Raw genomic sequence first — 17,650 nt, 5'->3', positions numbered from 1 at the left:
TTTTTTTTTAGGAATAATAAATTAACTACACATTTTTAATAAATCCATATAATAATATATTTTTTGTAACACAGATGCTCTTGTGCAGAAGGACTTTCAGTTGGAGGTGCAGATCATGAAGCGTTTGCGTCACAGGCACCTGATTTCTCTCTTTGCCGTCTGCACTTCCTCCGCCCCATTTTACATCATCACCGAACTAATAGAGAAGGGAGACCTGCTTAAGTTCCTCTTAAAAAGTCAGTCACTGTCACTTGGATGTGTATGATTGAAGTCTTACATTTTAGGGAATGTGCCACTAATATTAATATTATGTAATTATGCTGTCTCACTTTCTCTCTCACTTCTTAACTTGATCTGCCTTTTATGTATCACCCTCCATCACTCAGATCCAGAGGGTAGTGCATTGGACATGGAGTCTCTGATCGACATGGCAGCTCAAGTGGCAGATGGGATGGCATACTTAGAGACACATAACAGTATTCATAGAGACCTTGCAGCAAGAAATGTTCTAGTCGGGGAGGGATATGTCTGCAAAATTGCTGATTTTGGCCTAGCTCGAGTCATTAAGGTGAGCTAAAATGATATGCTATATGTTTCTTGTTTTGTGGTACACATACTATGTAAAAATAAATGTAAATTCTAATTTTAATGCACATTATTTGCTGATGCTGGCTTATATGCCAATATGCAAACAAAGTAGAGTAGTACTGGCACCTTATTTCATCAACTTTAAGTACTGCATCCTAGAAATTACTCTTTAATTACTTTAATTTTCATCCTGGTTTATGGAAACATCAGTAAGGAACAGTGTTTGCAACATAGGATGCACCTGATCCTGTGAAATGAATTGACATTTCTTTGCTATATATTATGATACAGTGCACTCATCAGATCGAACCAATCCTATGGTTGATTTTACGTCATTTAAAAGTGCTCTTCATGACCAGAGAGGAAGTTGTCTTTTAACATGATGCTCTGTCAGATTTTAGTCTTAGGTAGTGCAGCATCCAGTAATAAGATTTTTTTCATTCATATCTAGGAGCCTGTTTATGTATCTGATGACAAGAAAATCCCATATAAATGGACCGCGCCTGAGGCTATCGGTCATGGCCGTTACTCAAGCAAATCTGATGTCTGGTCATTTGGGATTCTCCTTTATGAGATTGTCACATATGGAGCAATACCTTATCCAGGTCAGTTTCAAGATGCTAACTGTTGTATTGTTTTTCATTTTGAGATTGAATATTTATCATTTATACTATTTATAATTTATAAATCATTAATATGTAATTACTAAAATATTTTATACTGTATAAATTACAAAAATATTTATAGTTGACATTTTTATCTTAAGCCTTACAATATTCTTATAATTGTCAATTAAGCCTTGTACCTTCTTTTGTAGGTGTCCGTAATTGTGATGTGTATGATCTCGTCACACGAGACAACTATAGAATGCCTTCACCATCTAATTGTCCAGAGGTTATTTATAACATCATGCGATCTTGCTGGAGAGCAGAGCCAGAGGACCGTCCGACTTTTAAGATTCTGAGGCATGAACTAGACAACTATCAAGGCAAGTAGGGGGACTTGGGTAAATTGGACAGTTAGATTCCACCCCTTCCAAACATCCTGAAGTCTTAAACTCTTATATAGTAAAACAAGACTGACCTTGAACAATGCTTAAAGACAGGTGCATCATACAATCATCTTTGATGGATTAGATGGACTGTAGATTAGTCCACCATATCAGTTTTCAGATAATGAGGAAGAGGCATGCATGAAGCACTTTTTAAAATGTATTTGTGTTCAAAGGAATTATTGACAATTTAATGAGACATATGCTCTTGTTGTTGTTGTTGTTGTTGTTGTTGTTGTTGTTTTTGTAATAAATTTTGGTCTTAGGTAGAGTAGATTGTACTGATAGAAGTCCGGGAAAAAAATGAAAAAATAACTTTTAAATCTGTAATTGACAATCAGTTCAATTCAGGGGCATTAAAATATAAATTAAAATGTCTGTTTTATTATTAACATGATTTTGGAAAAAAAAAATTGGATGTATACATTTTAAATGTTTTTTCTTCTTAAATCTTTAATGCAAATGTGAATATTTATCATACACATTAAATTATAATATTCAATATAAAGCTAGATGAATGCTATAAATCAACATTTAAGACATGCTGCTTCATGTTGATTTGAATATGTTAAAGATTGTGCTGTACTGACTGAACTATGTATATTGTATTGATGTACTACGTATTGTTAATGTTTGTTTTCCTCACAACTTACATCTTACATTGCCAAAAAAAAAAAAAACTTCCAAGAAAGAAAATATGCCAAGTCAGACACATAAATATGTCAGAATTCCTTTGTTTAAAAATGTTCTTCATTACTTTTTATTTAACATTTCTATCCCAAGTGACACAGCAATGGCATAACATAAGAAAATAGTAAGGATAGGGCAGGATTGCAATCATATACGACTTTTTATTAACATATCTGCAAATTCAAAGGTTTTTGGACTTATTTAGATAACAGTGTTTGTTTTGGCAAATGTAATATTCTAAATCGATGCAGCTGGTAAATGAGCTGATCCATAAACCTAGTTACTTGTCGCAATAGATGAATCAGGCCTTTACAATGTGTAATGTCACCAGCAGATGGCGACACACCATTATTTCAGTGGTAAGCTGTTGCTTGCATCCAAGAAAACTATTTTTTATTCAGTTTTATTTAGTGGCATGTCATTTACTCATAACATGGATATGATAAAGCACTAAACAGCATAAAAAAATTATTTCAGAACATGTTTATCAAATTTATATGCTTATGTCATGAGGGCTAATAATGTAGACTTATCCATAAACACTGCCACCTTCATGCTGTAACTACAACAACAAACACAATATACCTCTATGGAGGCTTTTCTAGGTTTCACATACAAATAAGCTGTTTTCTGACAGTAATGACAAGACAAGAACTGCTGATGTATGGGATCATATTCGTCACTGTCATTATCATCAACAGAGACAGGGTCATTCCTGTTATTCCTTTTAGCATAACAGGAATTAATTAATTATATGTCTGCACAAGCATAATTAAAATATCAAATAAATGCTATTTTGTAAACCTTAACAAATAGTTAATCGCTTAATGTAACAAGTATTCAGCTTTGCTTCAAGTCGCTCAGAGTAGTACTGTGATGATGGTGTTATGGTGACATGATCTCTTCCCGGGAAAGCTCCTCTAGTTCCCCGCGTGTGAGTGATTTATGGTCAGCCATGCAGCAGGAGGAGGTTCACGGAGCTGCTCATGCTGTCAGAGCGTGATCAGCGCTGGATCTGACCATCGATCTGCTCCCGTCACTCATTTGCCCTGGAAAACAGCTGTTTTTCACTTCACTGTACAATCGATACGTTTGATCTTAGCATGCAAACCGTCTAGCTTATAGTATAAACATTTTCACGTAAGGTGATTACACTAACCATTTAGGTTAACTAGTTTCAAGTAGGCAACTCCAATATGCGATTAATCGTTTAAACAATTAGTTATTAGGGCCTCTATATTGGATCCAGGGCCAGTCTTGGTACTTAAAACTGCACTTTTCAAAATAACCTGGTCAAAGTTCACCTGAGGTAACTCTAAATCACAAAATATGACAACAATAGTCTCAAGTATTACATGACCTCAAGTTCATATGCTTGCATTAAATATTAGCAGGAGCTTCCTACATCAATTTAGCACTCTATGGAATTTTATTAAAAGGAGCAAAAATAGCAAAATACTAAGCTTATGTCAACAGATGTCAGTGTACCGTATAGGCCTATATCATTATTTTTTATATTTTGCATTTGCCTGGTGATGTAATTGTTTTGTGCCGTTATCGTTTACGTCTATCACTTCTGTGCACTTCTATCAGTTGTGCACTTCAACAACCTGTTGTGGTTTTGGATCTTAAAAAAAAAAAAATAGGTCAGCCACTCTGCATGGCTTCCCCGGGCAGCAGCACCCTGTCTGATGTGTGCCAGTATGCCACATTGTTAACCACATGGGTGAGTATCAACACTTCTGAGGGCAACAAATAACCAGGCAGTTTATATTACCTTACCATGTTGTCGTCATTCAGTGTAACGTTATTCTCAAAGATGATAAAGACACCAAAAGCATATAAAATAACAGTTTATTAAAGAAACCGCCAGAAGGTAATCCAAACAACAAGCCAAGCTATAGAACAGTGTGCGTTGCACAAACAACACCGGACAACTAAAAACAAACAAAAGAGCAACTTAAATGCAGGGCAAACAAGGGAAATAATGACAAACACCTGTTCTGATCAAATGAATCACCATGACAACTAATAAGTGGCGGGAAACTATACAAAGGAAGACAGGACTAATGGATACAAACTAAAAGTCCATAAAAACTAAAAACAAAAAACAAAGACCAAAATAATGAAGTATGTGACACAATGGATGGAGATAATATTAACAGGGTTGGAAATGTCTGTATTTATGAATATAGCTGCAGCTTGCATGGTGCTATTTTGCAAAATTGTATACTGTCAATTGAGGTCAACCACAAATAGACCCACTAACCTCTGTAACTCTGGCACCAAGCCCGTTTTTACAATGTTGTGGGTGCAGTGTGGGTAACTGCAGCAGCCTTGTTTTGAGTTTTTCAACAGTGCTATCATGTGGGTGTCATTTTCAGGTTTAAACCTGTCTAATTTAACCTAAATGTTAAAGTAACCTTCTTTTTCTTTGATTCCCCCCCTTTTAATATAAAGTGTGAGTAAGGAATATAAGTAAGGAACCTAATTAATATGGTAAGTATTCTTTTGCATGTGTTGGATGATTTTGGGAGTGGAGTTATATAGCTGTACTTTAGGAGTAATTAAAAAATACATTCATAAATTATGTAAATGTCTATTTTGAGAAATGTCTCAGTAAGTCCCTAATATTTTTTTTTATGTTAATCATTTGAGGAATGTTCGTAATTTATATTTTGATGTTTTTGCATTTACAGAAACTTTGTGTTCCCCTGAGAAACTCTGCATTCACTCACAAAACCTTTTGTCTCTCACAAAAGTTTTGCATTGCCCCAAGAAACTTTGTGTTCACTTTCAAAAGTATTGTGTTTCCTTGAGAAGGTTTGAAAAGCATCAAAATATAATTTTTCCTTCTTCATATTATTTCCATCACCATTTTAAAGAGCAAACACAGTTTCTCTAGGCCCAGGGAATATTTGGGGGAAAAAAATTTCACAGTAGGTTAAAGGGATACTCCACCCCAAAATGAAAATTTTGTCATTAATCACTTACCCCCAAGTCGTTCCAAACCCGTAAAAGCTTCGTTCGTCTTCAAAGATGGACTATTCTGACGATGTCTTTCATACTTTTCTGGACCTTGAAAGTGCAATTTACTTGGCAGTCAATGGGACAGTCACAAGCCTCCCAGTTTTCATCCAAAATATCTTAAATTGTGTTCCGAAGACGAACAAAGCTTTTACGGGTTTGGAACGACATGGGGGTAAGTGATAATGACAAAATTTTCTTTCAGATATTTCTTCAAAATATCTTCTTTTGTGTTCTACTAAAGAAAGTCATACAGAGTTGAAACGACATGAAGGTGAGAAAATTACAGAATTTTCACTTTTGGGTGAACAATCATTTTAATAATGATGTATATAATTACAGATACAATAACCTGTATATAAAATTCTTTTAAATGTCCAAAGGATGTATTTTTGTTTAATTACAGGGGGCACATTCTCTGCGTATTTTAGCCAGTTTAATATTTAAAATGTAAATTTTTTTTTTTTTAATTATTCATTATTTTGTACCTGTTTCTCCTGTCCCCCTATTTTATTTTCTTCTCACCATTCACCTTTATACAGAATAACCTTTAATGCAAGGCAGGACTGTCAACAGATGAACTGCATGCTTTACCCAGTGGCTCCTCCTATTCAAGACTCTTTAGCAGGCATGTCACATAACGCGGGTCTTTCTGAAATAGTCCTGTTTTTCTCACCAGGAGAATATAGGTCAAAGTGGACAGATGGCTTGCAGGTTTTTCTCTAACCTCAAAGACCTGTGGGTTGAACTTTGCAGAGATTATTATGGAAATAATGAAAATACAGAAAGGCAACAAGAACACAATCTACAGACAGTATGCTTAATAAACAGTGTACTTTGTTAATAAAACTGTAGCATCCATGTGTACACGTATAAGCTCATATCTTGTGCAAAGAATTTCCGCTGGCATTTGCCAGGGCTGGAAAATATTGTATCAGCGCATAAGCATCCCAGCCTTTCCTTCATCCCAGTGTTTTTCTCAAATGGTCAAGAAAGCATATGGGTGTTCCTCAGGCTGGGACCTTCAGCTCCTTAGCGAATAGCTTGTCACTTCTTGAGCCTGAAGCAAAGGAGGGGTTTGATATAAAGCTACCTCATCTGTGTTTGGATATGCTCAAGGAGTCCAGGCTTTCCCTTCTTCACAATATTTAAAAAGCATTTTTTTCTGGAACATATACACCGCCCTTGGACTTTAATGATTTTTACACATGACAGACAGCCTACAAAAAGGCAAGATCCACTTAAAGATAACATCAAGACATAATGCATGGACTTTAAAACAACCTAATCATAATCGACACATTTCTAATCATATATCTTTTTGTTAGGAATATAAACAACAATGTTCTTGTTTTTATATTTGAAGAAATGTTAAACACTTAAAAACTTTAAGCAGACTTCTCACACTTGTGTGTGTATGTCTATATATATATATATATAAACTGACCTAGATATGTATAATACGTTGACATACTAACCAAACAGGTCACTGAGAAAGCAGCATTTGTCCAGGACTTTTTGAGTTGTGTTGAGTCGTTTTTCATAAATGTACTTTGTAGCTTGTTACTGTGTTTTGTTTTACAGTGGATGAAGTTTAGCAGGGGAATATTTACAACTATGAGGGCTGGTTTTCCTCTTCTTCTTTATTTCTCTTTCTCTTAGTCCAGCTTTCTGTCTCTTCTTCTTTCATTCTTATGCCTCTCATTCTTTCTTCTTTCTCCCTAATACACACCTGCCCACCACATACAGCAATTCACAGAGAAAAGCATTCCTTTTGGTCTTTGAAAAATGCCTGGAGAACTGACATGAATCTTTATAGAAGAACGACACCATCACCTTTTCTGTTTTCTGTTGTATCTTCAAATCCAGACCACTCTGTTCATGTACTAACCTTTCTCAACCTTTGCTCAAATGGCGTTCAAGACCAATTTCATGTTGACTCAGTGAGGGATTAGTGTTCAAGACTAGTCTTGTGCTTAAGGGAGCCTTAACAAAAAAAGCCTGTTATGTGTCTAAGAAAAGAAAGAGTCATGCAGGAGACTGCAGAGCTGTTGAGAAGCATTGTATTCTGCATCAAAACAAGAGCACCAGTATAGACAAGATCAAGCGATACATTTCTGGCTGGCTATATAGAGCAAAGTTCATTTCCATAATTAGCACTGTCCAGCTATGATCGCATGCTATCTTCTCTCAGAGTGTAGTGTGGATTTTATTTTTAGAGGTGGAACAGTATTTTGGTAGAGATTATCAGACACACCTTGAAGATAAAGAGTATGACAAAGATTTGTCAGTCAAACAGGAATTATGTCAAATCACACAAAAATGACAGCTATTATTAGCCCTTGTGAATTTCCGTCACGCACACATAACAAACATAACAACTGTTTTTCACTCTTTCTGCAAGTTACTGTACATCGATATCAAAATAGTATGTGGCGACAAGTGACTGCTTATATGTGTATGTCACTGAATTATTCATTTGACTGATTCATTCAGGAATAAAAGAGTGAGTGATTCATTGAATTATTCACTCAACTGGTGAGGTAAAGGCCAATGTATACTTTTGATTATGATTATTTATGCTTATGCTAGTTTATACAGCTGAACGTTTAGCCTTTCAAAGATAGTGGGCGCACACACAATTACAATGTCTTTATACTCATTTAAACTTCTTATTCTATCTCTTCCATTACTTTTTTGACTGTACATACCCTAGCAAAAACAGAAGTCTACTTCGTCTAAGTCTGCTTCATATTACTGGCTTCCGCGACCCTATAGAGGACAAGCATATTCTGTTTACAATCTGAGCAAAACTGGGACAAAAGTCCTTTCTTTGACTTTTGACACACATGTGATTCATTTACAATCAACATGTTTGTTTTATGTGGAATCAACATGTCTTGTCTTTTTTAAAGCATGATAAGAGTTTGTGGTTTTTCCTCATGTGGGACTTTGACCATTTTTTCACAGATATGTTTTTGCTATCATGTTTATGTGGCTCTGATGAGGATATTTGTTCCCTGACCATAAAATAAAGCTTGTTCAGCACTGACCTTAACTCCTCCTTCTTTGCTATGTTTCCAGGTTCCAAAGAACACCCCACTTTCCAAGCATTTGGTTCTGTCATATTTACACATAAAAGCTGACCATGACCACCGTAAATGCCCGTGTGTCTCCTTGCTCGGAATGAGTTTTATCGGAGTAAGTGCAGTACTATTTTTAGCTCTTCTCTGTTTAACCAGCTACAGGACACGTGTTATTCTGACTATCTGTGGTTTCCCAAAGCTCTGTTTGTTTCTCAGGAATGACCTTGTACCTGAATGTACAGCACACTATTCCAATTTTAGCCTTATCAACAGACATAGTCATTGACTAATTTGTTGACCAAATAAAAACATCAGTCCCAATTTTGTGAATTGCCAGAAATAAACCTAATTTCATTGCTTAAACTCTACTGAGTACTAAAAACATGTAAATAAATGTAATATATAAACCAAAAATGTTTAATATTACATTTAAAGGATCTCTGAATCTTTACTAAAGTTACAGAAGGACTAAAAAAATGTTTTTTAATAAAACGCATGCCTAAGAGGATTTACTCAGTGGGGCTGTGGTCGTTTGAAGTAGCTTTCTTCAGATTCTGTGAACGTGTTTCTGTATGTGATTGTTTTTGTTTGCAGGCATCTGCCCGACAGACAAAATGAAGGCAGTTAATAGTCTTTCTGATAACTTAATGGAACCAAAGCAAAGACAAGTGACTGTCTGGGTGACCAAATCCAAGCACCAAGGTATAGTATGAGTTTAACTGAGATCTGTCGATCTAAATAGTTGTACATTTAGCCCTACTGACAGCAAGACCATGTCTTTCTATCTAAATACAGATTTAGGGCCAATGAGCGATGGTTGGACAATAAATGTGGTTTTAAAGAGACCGACATCCAGGGGAACCTCTTCCAAACGGCAAAGCCTTGCTGATCGTGAGGTGAAGTAGACACCTGCACAAGAGTAGTGTATGAGTATGTGAATGTGCTGTTTAAAAGTGCTGCTCCAATAATAGGCTTCTAGTTTTTTTTTTAATTCAAGTGCATAGGATTGTAAGGATTTTTAGTATTATTTTTCTGCCGTAAAACTGATCGTGCAGACCAAACAGTAAGGCCTAGAGATGTGAAACTTGGCCAGATGGTAGAGCTCAATTTGGGAAGAGACTGGCAAAGACTCACCCCAATGCTAAATAATTGCAAAATAATACGTAATGTCTTTTTTCATGTGTTTAAATGCCTTAAAGTGCCACGTTTTTTTTTTTTTTTTTTTACTTGGTTACTTGCAGCATTGTTTAGAGATCTATAGGTCTTTTAATGCTAGAGAAGGACAAATTATTTTTAGTTTATACACTACCATTCAGAAGTTTGGGGTTATCAAGTCTCTTATGTTCACCAGGGCAGCATTAGCTTGATTAAAAATATAGTAAAAACAAGAACATTGTAAAATATTATTACAGTTTAAAAGAAGTTTGCTCTGTTTGAATATATCTTCAAATATAATTTATTTCTGTGATGCAAAGCTGAATTTTCAGCATCATTACCCAGTCTTCAGTGTCAAATGATTTTTAAACAAATATTTTAATATGATTTGCTGTTCAAGAAACATTTATTATAATTAGTGTTGAAAACAGTTGTGCTGCTTAAAATTTTTTGTAGACACCACAATACATTTTTTCAGGATTATTTGATCTATTTACAGTGGTGTGAAAAAGTGTTGGCCCCCTTCCTGATTTCTTTTTTTTTTTGCATGTTTGTCACACTTTAATGTTTCAGATCATCAAACAAATTTAAATATTAGTAAAAGATAACACAAGTGAACACAACATGCAGTTTTTAAATGAAGGTTTTTATTATTAAGGGAAAACAAAATCCAAAACTACATGGCCCTGTGTGAAGAAGTGTTTGCCCCCTAAACCTAATAACTGGTTGGGCCACCCTTAGCAGCAACAACTGCAATCAAGCATTTGCGATAACTTGCAATGAGTCTGTTACAGCGCTGTGGAGGAATTTAGGTCCACTCATCTATGCAGAATTGTTGTAATTCGGCCACATTGGAGGGGTGTGATAAACCACAGTTTTAACAGGGGGGCAAACACTTTTTCACACAGGGCCATGAAGTTTTGGATTTTGTTTTCCCTTAATAATAAAAACCTTCATTTAAAAACTGCATGTTGTGTTTACTTGTGTTATCTTTGACTAATATTTACATTTGTTTGATGATCTGAAACATTAAAGTGTGACAAACATGCAAAAAAATAAGAAATCAGGAAGGGGGCCAACACTTTTTCACACCACTGTATATAAAGTTCGAAAGAGCAGTGTTTGTTTGAAATGTGATTTCTTGTAACATTACAACTCAATCACTCATCCTTTCTGAATACATTTTTTCATTTAAAAAAAAATTAATTAAAAAAATTCTTACTGACCCCAAAATTTTGAACAGTAGTGTAAATATACTGTATAGCATCCATATAGCCAAGCGTTGCATTTATTCTGCCTCATTTTACACAAGGCCTGACCCCATCAACAGTCTGAGACAAAGTACTCCTGAAAGAACGAATTGGAGAAATTGCAGCTAAAAATATGTTGGCTTACCTTGCCGTTAAAAGATCCAAATATTTAAGAGAGCCATGGTTTGTTTGCTTTTTTTTCATGCACATCAGCTGGACCAACCTAAACTGTAATGTGTGTTTTGACAAATAATACTGTTAGAATTAATTGTCAAGATTAATTTGACATGGCATTGAAAGTTTTGGAGAGCTTTTACCTTCCAAATACATAGAAACATTTTCTATTGGCTACATAGAAAACAGCCAATATGGCAACTGAGTAAACTGATTAGTCATTTACAGATTTGGACATCCCTCAATTCTGGCCATAAAAAGTACATTAAATGTATTTTCATCTTCAATAAACTACCAATCACCGAACCTGTCACAGTCTTTTAGTTGGGACCTGTTGCTGCGAACAAAGGAGAAATCATGTCGGAGTCAGCATGCCACAAAGAGGCTTTTCCATGTATCTAGCCAACCATCAGAACTTAGTGACCTGGAAAATTAATGTACACATGGGAACAAAGCTGTACAACGTCATCTCTACTGAGCAATTTTCCATATTGACTGTTTCCCATATTCACTGTCTGTATGTTTGGTCTACCACCCACACTGCTCATTTTGAAGTCCACAGGCACTATGTTCTGTCCCTTTTGGTGTACACAAACCATGTCAAAGTATGAAATAGGTGTCGTCTGTTCAGAACGCAATGCACTAGTTTAACAAAATGTCTTTAAAATGCTTTATTCCTCTCGAGAGCACTTCAAACCTGTCTTTATTCCTGGACCTGCTGCTCACCCTATTCAAAGGGATGCTGAGCTCAAAGCATTTATTTGATTAAAACAACTTTTCCAAAAATCATTTAACGGTTACCTTTTTTTTGTGGATCATTTCTGTATGAGAACTGACATTTCACTCAAGAGCAGTTGTGACATTCTGTTACTATCCAAGAGTCCTGTTTGTCTCCTTACCAAAGTCCATTTTGAATGCAGAGGCACTGAATTTAGCTTCAGCATGCTTGTTATATAATCAAATCATTCTTATATATGAAATGAATATAATGCAGAAGGGGGCGCTTTTCCTTCACCGCACACTCGGAACACAGACAAATTAGTACATGATGATACACACGTACACAATTCCCCATAACCATCACCATTTGTCTGATGAAGAGCCTGCATGCTCGAAACGTCACACACGCTATGCGACCGTTCTTTTAAAATACATTTTTGATACTTTTGGAGCTTTGGTGTTGCCGACTTTACATTTAAAAAAAAAAATGTCCATAATCATGTCATACATCAAAATAACTATGTGCAGATAAATTGAGAATAGTATCTCCTCTCAAAACTTAATTTTAGAGTAAAAAGGGCAGAATTTGACATTTTAGCATTTGATTATTGCTGCGCTTTTTCTGAAATGCAGCTTTCTGTGAACTATTATATGCAAACTATAAAAACACATTTTTGGAAAAGGGGGTCTTTTCTCTTAACTGTAAAGGAGATGGTGGTGTATGATTTCTTCATAATACAATTTTTTTTTTATTGAATTAACATATATACATATAAAACAAAATTAAAAAGAAATTCAATAGAAGTAGTGGGCTGTTTAAGACCATTTATTGTGCTGAAAAACAGGATAAGACAAGTAACAAAAACATCTCCATCAGTGTTACAGATGTGTAAAAATTTACAAAATCCTTTTTGCAAGTTTCAGCTCTTCCATTTATTATGTGATATATATATAAAACGACGAATACAAAAAAATAAAAAGTACTAAAACAGCCTATTATATGGATGGGAAATTAAAAGAAAAAGAAAAGAGGAGCTGTCCCCTAGCGTTGGTGTCCTGATCTGGTGTCTGATTCAGGAATGAGAAGAACTCCCCGCCTCCGACTTGCCTCCATCGTTACTTTCGCTCGCTTGCCTCATCACCATTTCCCGGGCAATACATGTCACCTGCCCATTGGTCACACTCACCACCCCTGACCTGCAGAGAGCCAATCACATTAAGGGATTTAGAATTAAGAAATTGATGTCAAACTAACACCCCTTGTTATAAAATCTAAAATTTGCAACTGCATCTGCAATTAAGAGTGCATCAGCACTTGGCAAGGCCTTCATGTTACATGCACCAACTCGGGTGAAACTCAATCCAGTGACTCACTTCTGCTGAGCCTCCTCAGTAAGAGTTCCCATCCCAGGCTGGTTCTGCTTCCCAAAGAAGAAACTGGACCACCAATGACCAGAATCCTGTTTGGGCAGACCTAAAGCACAATTAAACAACAGGTCAGAACAAGTAAAGCACCATCATGTAGGCACAATCACCGTTAAAGAGTCTCTAAACAAAGACATGTAGGCTGATGCATGCATGCAGTCAGGAAAAGGTAACAGCTCAATCCAAGATGATTAAGCAACAATGCTTTTTCAGCGATTTCCTTAACAGCTGATTATTCAAAAGCAATCAGATGAGTATCCATTTCAACAGCGCTGTGATGTAGGTGCAAACTGTGCAAATCGTGTTGCACAATGCGTGTAAATGTCTTCAAGTCAAAACTGTTGCAATGAAGTATTGATTGAGGTGGGGGGGTTGAAAAGAGACAGATATGAAACGTAACTCACCTGGGTGATGTGGAATAACCTCCCCACTATACTCTGAACTGCCACACGAGCTGCTACTGGATGTAGAGCCAATGCGCCCTGAAAAGGAACAGTCTTATAAGGCAAATTCTCTTTAGAACATCAACTATTAATAGTTGCATACACCTATAACAGTAAAGAACTTACTTCTGTAGTAGTCGTGAGTAGCAACTAGGGAACCACTAGCTGGGATGGCTGCCATTTTACAGACTTGTGTAAACCGTGACTTAGATGGAAACCCTGTGAGAAGACATTTGGTCAGACATGACTGCTTCTGTAGCAAATAATACAAACTAGATATTAACTTCTCATCTTAAACCTGAGAATGGATTTTAATGAATACAGACTCAGGGCAGGCATTTAAAAGATTTCATCTCTCACAACATGGTTTTGGTGACATACTGGTATTGTAAATGTTACTCATTATACAGTTTAGTGCCAAAAAACAAGACTAACCAAACTGACATCATGCCACTTGAGACATTCTTTACAAAAAAGCTTCCTACAGCATTTTTCAGAAGGCTAAATTACACGAGGATGTTACAGTAATCTCACTGAAATTACAGCAACTGCGATCACAAAACAAACATTTCTGTCTCAAACGTGAGAAAACATGCACCACTACAGATAAACGACACTAATAGTGTTAGATTAAATGTATTCTTCTCCGACTCTCCGAACCAAACAATGACCACCCTTTAAAATATGAAGCGTAAACCACAATCTCACCTTCTTCTGCCGCTCGTGCTGATGTTATTAAAGCACCCAGCTCAATTCAGTCGGAGGCTTTGGGGAGAAAACGCTAGGCAACGGGGCCCATTTGAAAAGGTTTGGATGGATAAAACCCTCCACGTCCGGAAATCTCTAACTTTACGTTACCGCAGAGTGCTGTTTAACAAAAACTAAAACTCGTTCGCTTACATTTATACCGAGATGACGACGTCGACGACAAGCACTGGTGACGGAGGCGTGGCCTTTCGCTCCTCTATAAGCCCCTCGGTGTGGAACCGGATCAAACCAGCGAGAGCCAGGACGGAACGGCTGATGATACACGGAGCAACTATGGGCACTTGGGCAGTGTTGCCGTCAACGGCAAACCAGTTTAGACACAGGGCCCACGACCGATCTAAAGTATCCAGATTGAAATATGTTACCCATTCTCAGGGGAAGTGCCCAAGCAATATTGCTCTAAAAAAGTTGCCCCGTGTAACATCAGCCTTAGGGTTTGGACTTTGGTATTGCAACTGATTGGGCGCACTAGACTTCATAACATTATCAACAAATATGCATAACGAATACATATATCATTTCAATCAATAAATAGTTTGGGATTTGCCTCGATAACACTGCACGACTCCTCTGAAAGCACTTCCCTGATGGTCTAGTGCAGGGGTGCCCAAACTCGGTCCTGGAGGGCCGGTGTCCTGCAGAGTTTAGCTCCAACTTGCCTCAACACACCTTGCCTTCAAGTTTCTAGTATGCCTAGTAAGAGCTTGATTAGCTGTTTCAGGTGTGTTTAATTGAGGTTGGAGCTAAACTCTTCAGGACACCGGCCCTCCAGGACCAAGTTTGGGCACCCCTGGTGTAGTGGTTAGGATTCGGCGCTCTCACCGCCGCGGCCCGGGTTCGACTCCCGGTCAGGGAATTAACGGTTTTTGTGATGTTTCCCAGTTTCCCACTCATAATTCATAACAAAACAACACTATTCACAGCTATTCATGAAGAGTGAACGTGTACGTGTGACATTGCGAATTAGCTGTTATTCAGAATATGATCTGCATTTGATGAATAACAACAGTTTACCTACCGATGATCTGATCGTATTGTAAAAAAACTGAGGACTGATGTTTGCTTTTCAGCCATAAACAGGGTTTAAATTGGGCCGGGCACATAGACTCGACATTAACGCTTCATTAACGCCAGACAAGTAACATTATTAAAACATCAGTAACCAAAAATAACTATGTAAACACCAAAACGCAAGTATTATTCTGATTGTATTACATTTAGAGTAAGTGGCGAATATAACGTTAGCTGTATTAAATGCATCTATTGACGGAATAAGGTTGCGCAGCTGAGGCGAGGCTCACGCAGCCTCTCCAGGTGAAATCACAACGTGCAACACTAAGAAACTCAGCATCCTGAGGTAAAAATTCAAAACGGAAAGTTTTTATATTTAAAATACAGTTAGTTAGGCAACATCACACAATGTTTTCACCATTACGACTGTTTAATTGTTCTATAAACAGTTCAATAAGCAAATACAATCATATTAGGTCACTTACATTTTAGGCGGAAACACAGCACATCTCACAGCAACCCGCCGATTCATTGCTGATTGAATCAAAGCTGTTTTTATATTTAAAATACAGTTAGTTAGGCAACATCACACAACGTTTTCACCATTACGACTGTTTAATAGTTCTATTTCAATAAGCAAATGCAATAATATTATTAGCTCACTTACATTTCAGACGGAAACAGCGCATCTGACAGAAACCAGACGATTCATTGTTGATTGATTCCGTGTTTGGAGCGAATCGGTTGAGTGAGTTAGTTTCATTAGCCCATGCAGAAACATCTGATGAATCTGCCGTTTGAACGAATCGTTTGAATGAACGACTCAATGACTCACTCATTAAAAGCTCACTACTGAGAATTTTACGAGAGACAAATGATTAAAGCAGCATCTCCACTGTTTCCTTTGGTGAAACATCTTGCTGGATTTGCAGGAAGGCTTTCACTGTACTTTATTATTTATTTTTCAAATGACCAATAAAGTAGTTTTTATACTGCAAACGATTGTCAAATCAGTAATGATGCTGTGATGCTCCCTCTCTCTCTCTCTCTCTCTATATATATATATATATAATACACCAAACTGTGTTCATATTTAATTTTAAAGGGCTTTTAAAACCTGCTAGAGATAATCAGCCAAGAATGACAACTAACTAACTAACTAAAACAAAACAAAAAAACTTTTTCTGACGGACTGATATCACAAACACATTCTCTAACACGCATATTGACTTGGCAACACTGGAAGAGGATAGCTTTCTGATGGCGCATCAAGAACCGGTACTTAAGAAAACCTGGTACCGTAACGTTTTCATTTTTTTAGTACCGACTTGGTGCCGAAATACCGGGTCTTTTGACAACACTATTCAAAAATATTTAAAAGAATCTCATAATATTATTTAATGCAGTTGTATTTTTCAGTGTAAATGATTTAATTTGATAACGTATAGATAATCACATTGATTGAATTTATAGATCAAATGTAAGAATTTGAAATGAAAGTATTAATGAGATTAGTGGGAAAATGCCCTCTATAAAGGTACAACAACAACAAAAAAAACGCCCTTGGATAAAATATTAAAAAAAAAACACGCCGATTTATATGTCACAGCTGATAAAAAACTGATGAGAATATTGCTTCAGAATAAATCATATCTGCAACAAAACAAAACACACACACACACACACACACACACACACACACACACACACAAGCTCGATATCATAAAGCCGCCCCACACAACAAATCCCAATTTAACCCCTGGCCATAAAGGACAATTTGGGGAATACAAACAAGAAGGAATAAAACAAGCTGAATATTTTTATTCTTTGTATATTTATTGCGGTTAATTTTTAAAATATTTTCACCTTATATTCAAGTATTTTCACCGTTTTGAACTTGGGTCAGAGAAAAATAAAACAAAATTAAACCATTTTAATGAAGTTTCTAATTATTAGCTAATTAATATGGTAAAAAAAATTTCAGGAAAAATAGGTAGAAGGTAAAATAGGTGAAAAAAACCCATAGTCTGTGAAGTAGAGGCGCTCAAACGTTTACCACGAAGGGCCAAATACCAAACTTGATTGAAGGCCCTGGACCAAAAGTAAATGTTACATTTTATCCAACTATATATTTACATTTCTAATCAAATTCATAGTTTCTACATATATTTCAATGCTACAATAAAACAAATGCTAAAACAAAGAAAAGTCGAAGATGTCCTCCAATGGCATGTTTGCGTAAAAAGCGCAGAGCCTGTAGAA

General features: G+C 36.4%; 2 protein-coding genes and 1 long non-coding RNA gene across 4 annotated transcripts in view; 2 read left to right on the top strand and 1 right to left on the bottom strand.

Moving 5' to 3' along the window:
- The window catches only part of LOC107657056 (protein-tyrosine kinase 6-like), a 7,560-nt gene extending 5,714 nt beyond the window's left edge, over nt 1–1,846 (top strand). Inside the window, exons 5-8 of one of the 2 annotated variants that reach the window (XM_016445063.1) lie at nt 75–236; nt 387–568; nt 1,040–1,193; nt 1,406–1,846. In XM_016445063.1, coding sequence (XP_016300549.1) covers nt 75–236; nt 387–568; nt 1,040–1,193; nt 1,406–1,584 — 677 coding nt within the window. In that variant the 3' untranslated portion in view covers nt 1,585–1,846. Of the gene's footprint in view, nt 1–71; nt 237–386; nt 569–1,039; nt 1,194–1,405 lie in introns of both variants that reach the window. The other variant, XM_016445062.1, reaches the window with a different exon arrangement.
- A 6,598-nt stretch (nt 1,847–8,444) lies between these two features.
- LOC107657005 (uncharacterized) lies at nt 8,445–9,789 on the top strand. Its single transcript, XR_001630624.1, has 3 exons — nt 8,445–8,557; nt 9,037–9,144; nt 9,238–9,789. It is a non-coding gene; the product is annotated as an uncharacterized LOC107657005 (long non-coding RNA).
- A 2,846-nt stretch (nt 9,790–12,635) lies between these two features.
- Nucleotides 12,636–14,516, bottom strand: ppdpfb (pancreatic progenitor cell differentiation and proliferation factor b). Its single transcript, XM_016445060.1, has 5 exons — nt 14,318–14,516; nt 13,736–13,828; nt 13,571–13,648; nt 13,116–13,215; nt 12,636–12,938 (listed from the first exon to the last, which is right to left on the bottom strand). Exons 2-5 carry the CDS (start codon nt 13,788–13,790, stop codon nt 12,815–12,817), a joined length of 357 nt encoding a protein of 118 aa, XP_016300546.1. The 5' UTR covers nt 13,791–13,828; nt 14,318–14,516; the 3' UTR covers nt 12,636–12,814.
- Between the last annotated feature and the right edge of the window lie 3,134 nt (nt 14,517–17,650).

Source organism: Sinocyclocheilus anshuiensis, unplaced genomic scaffold (genome assembly GCF_001515605.1).
Source record: "Sinocyclocheilus anshuiensis isolate Anshui unplaced genomic scaffold, SAMN03320099.WGS_v1.1 scaffold1453, whole genome shotgun sequence".
NCBI classification, from domain to species: domain Eukaryota; kingdom Metazoa; phylum Chordata; class Actinopteri; order Cypriniformes; family Cyprinidae; genus Sinocyclocheilus; species Sinocyclocheilus anshuiensis.
Note: the sequence above shows the minus strand (reverse complement) of the source record. Positions and strands in the feature narration are given on the sequence as shown.

Excerpts from the sequence above, each read along its gene's own strand:
- ppdpfb (XM_016445060.1), bottom strand. The coding sequence starts at position 13,790 with ATGGCAGCCATCCCAGCTAGTGGTTCCCTAGTTGCTACTCACGACTAC. Across the intron at positions 13,216-13,570 it reads GGTTATTCCACATCACCCAG|GTCTGCCCAAACAGGATTCT; the intron begins GTGAGTTACGTT and ends ATTGTGCTTTAG. Across the intron at positions 12,939-13,115 it reads ACTGAGGAGGCTCAGCAGAA|GTCAGGGGTGGTGAGTGTGA; the intron begins GTGAGTCACTGG and ends GGCTCTCTGCAG.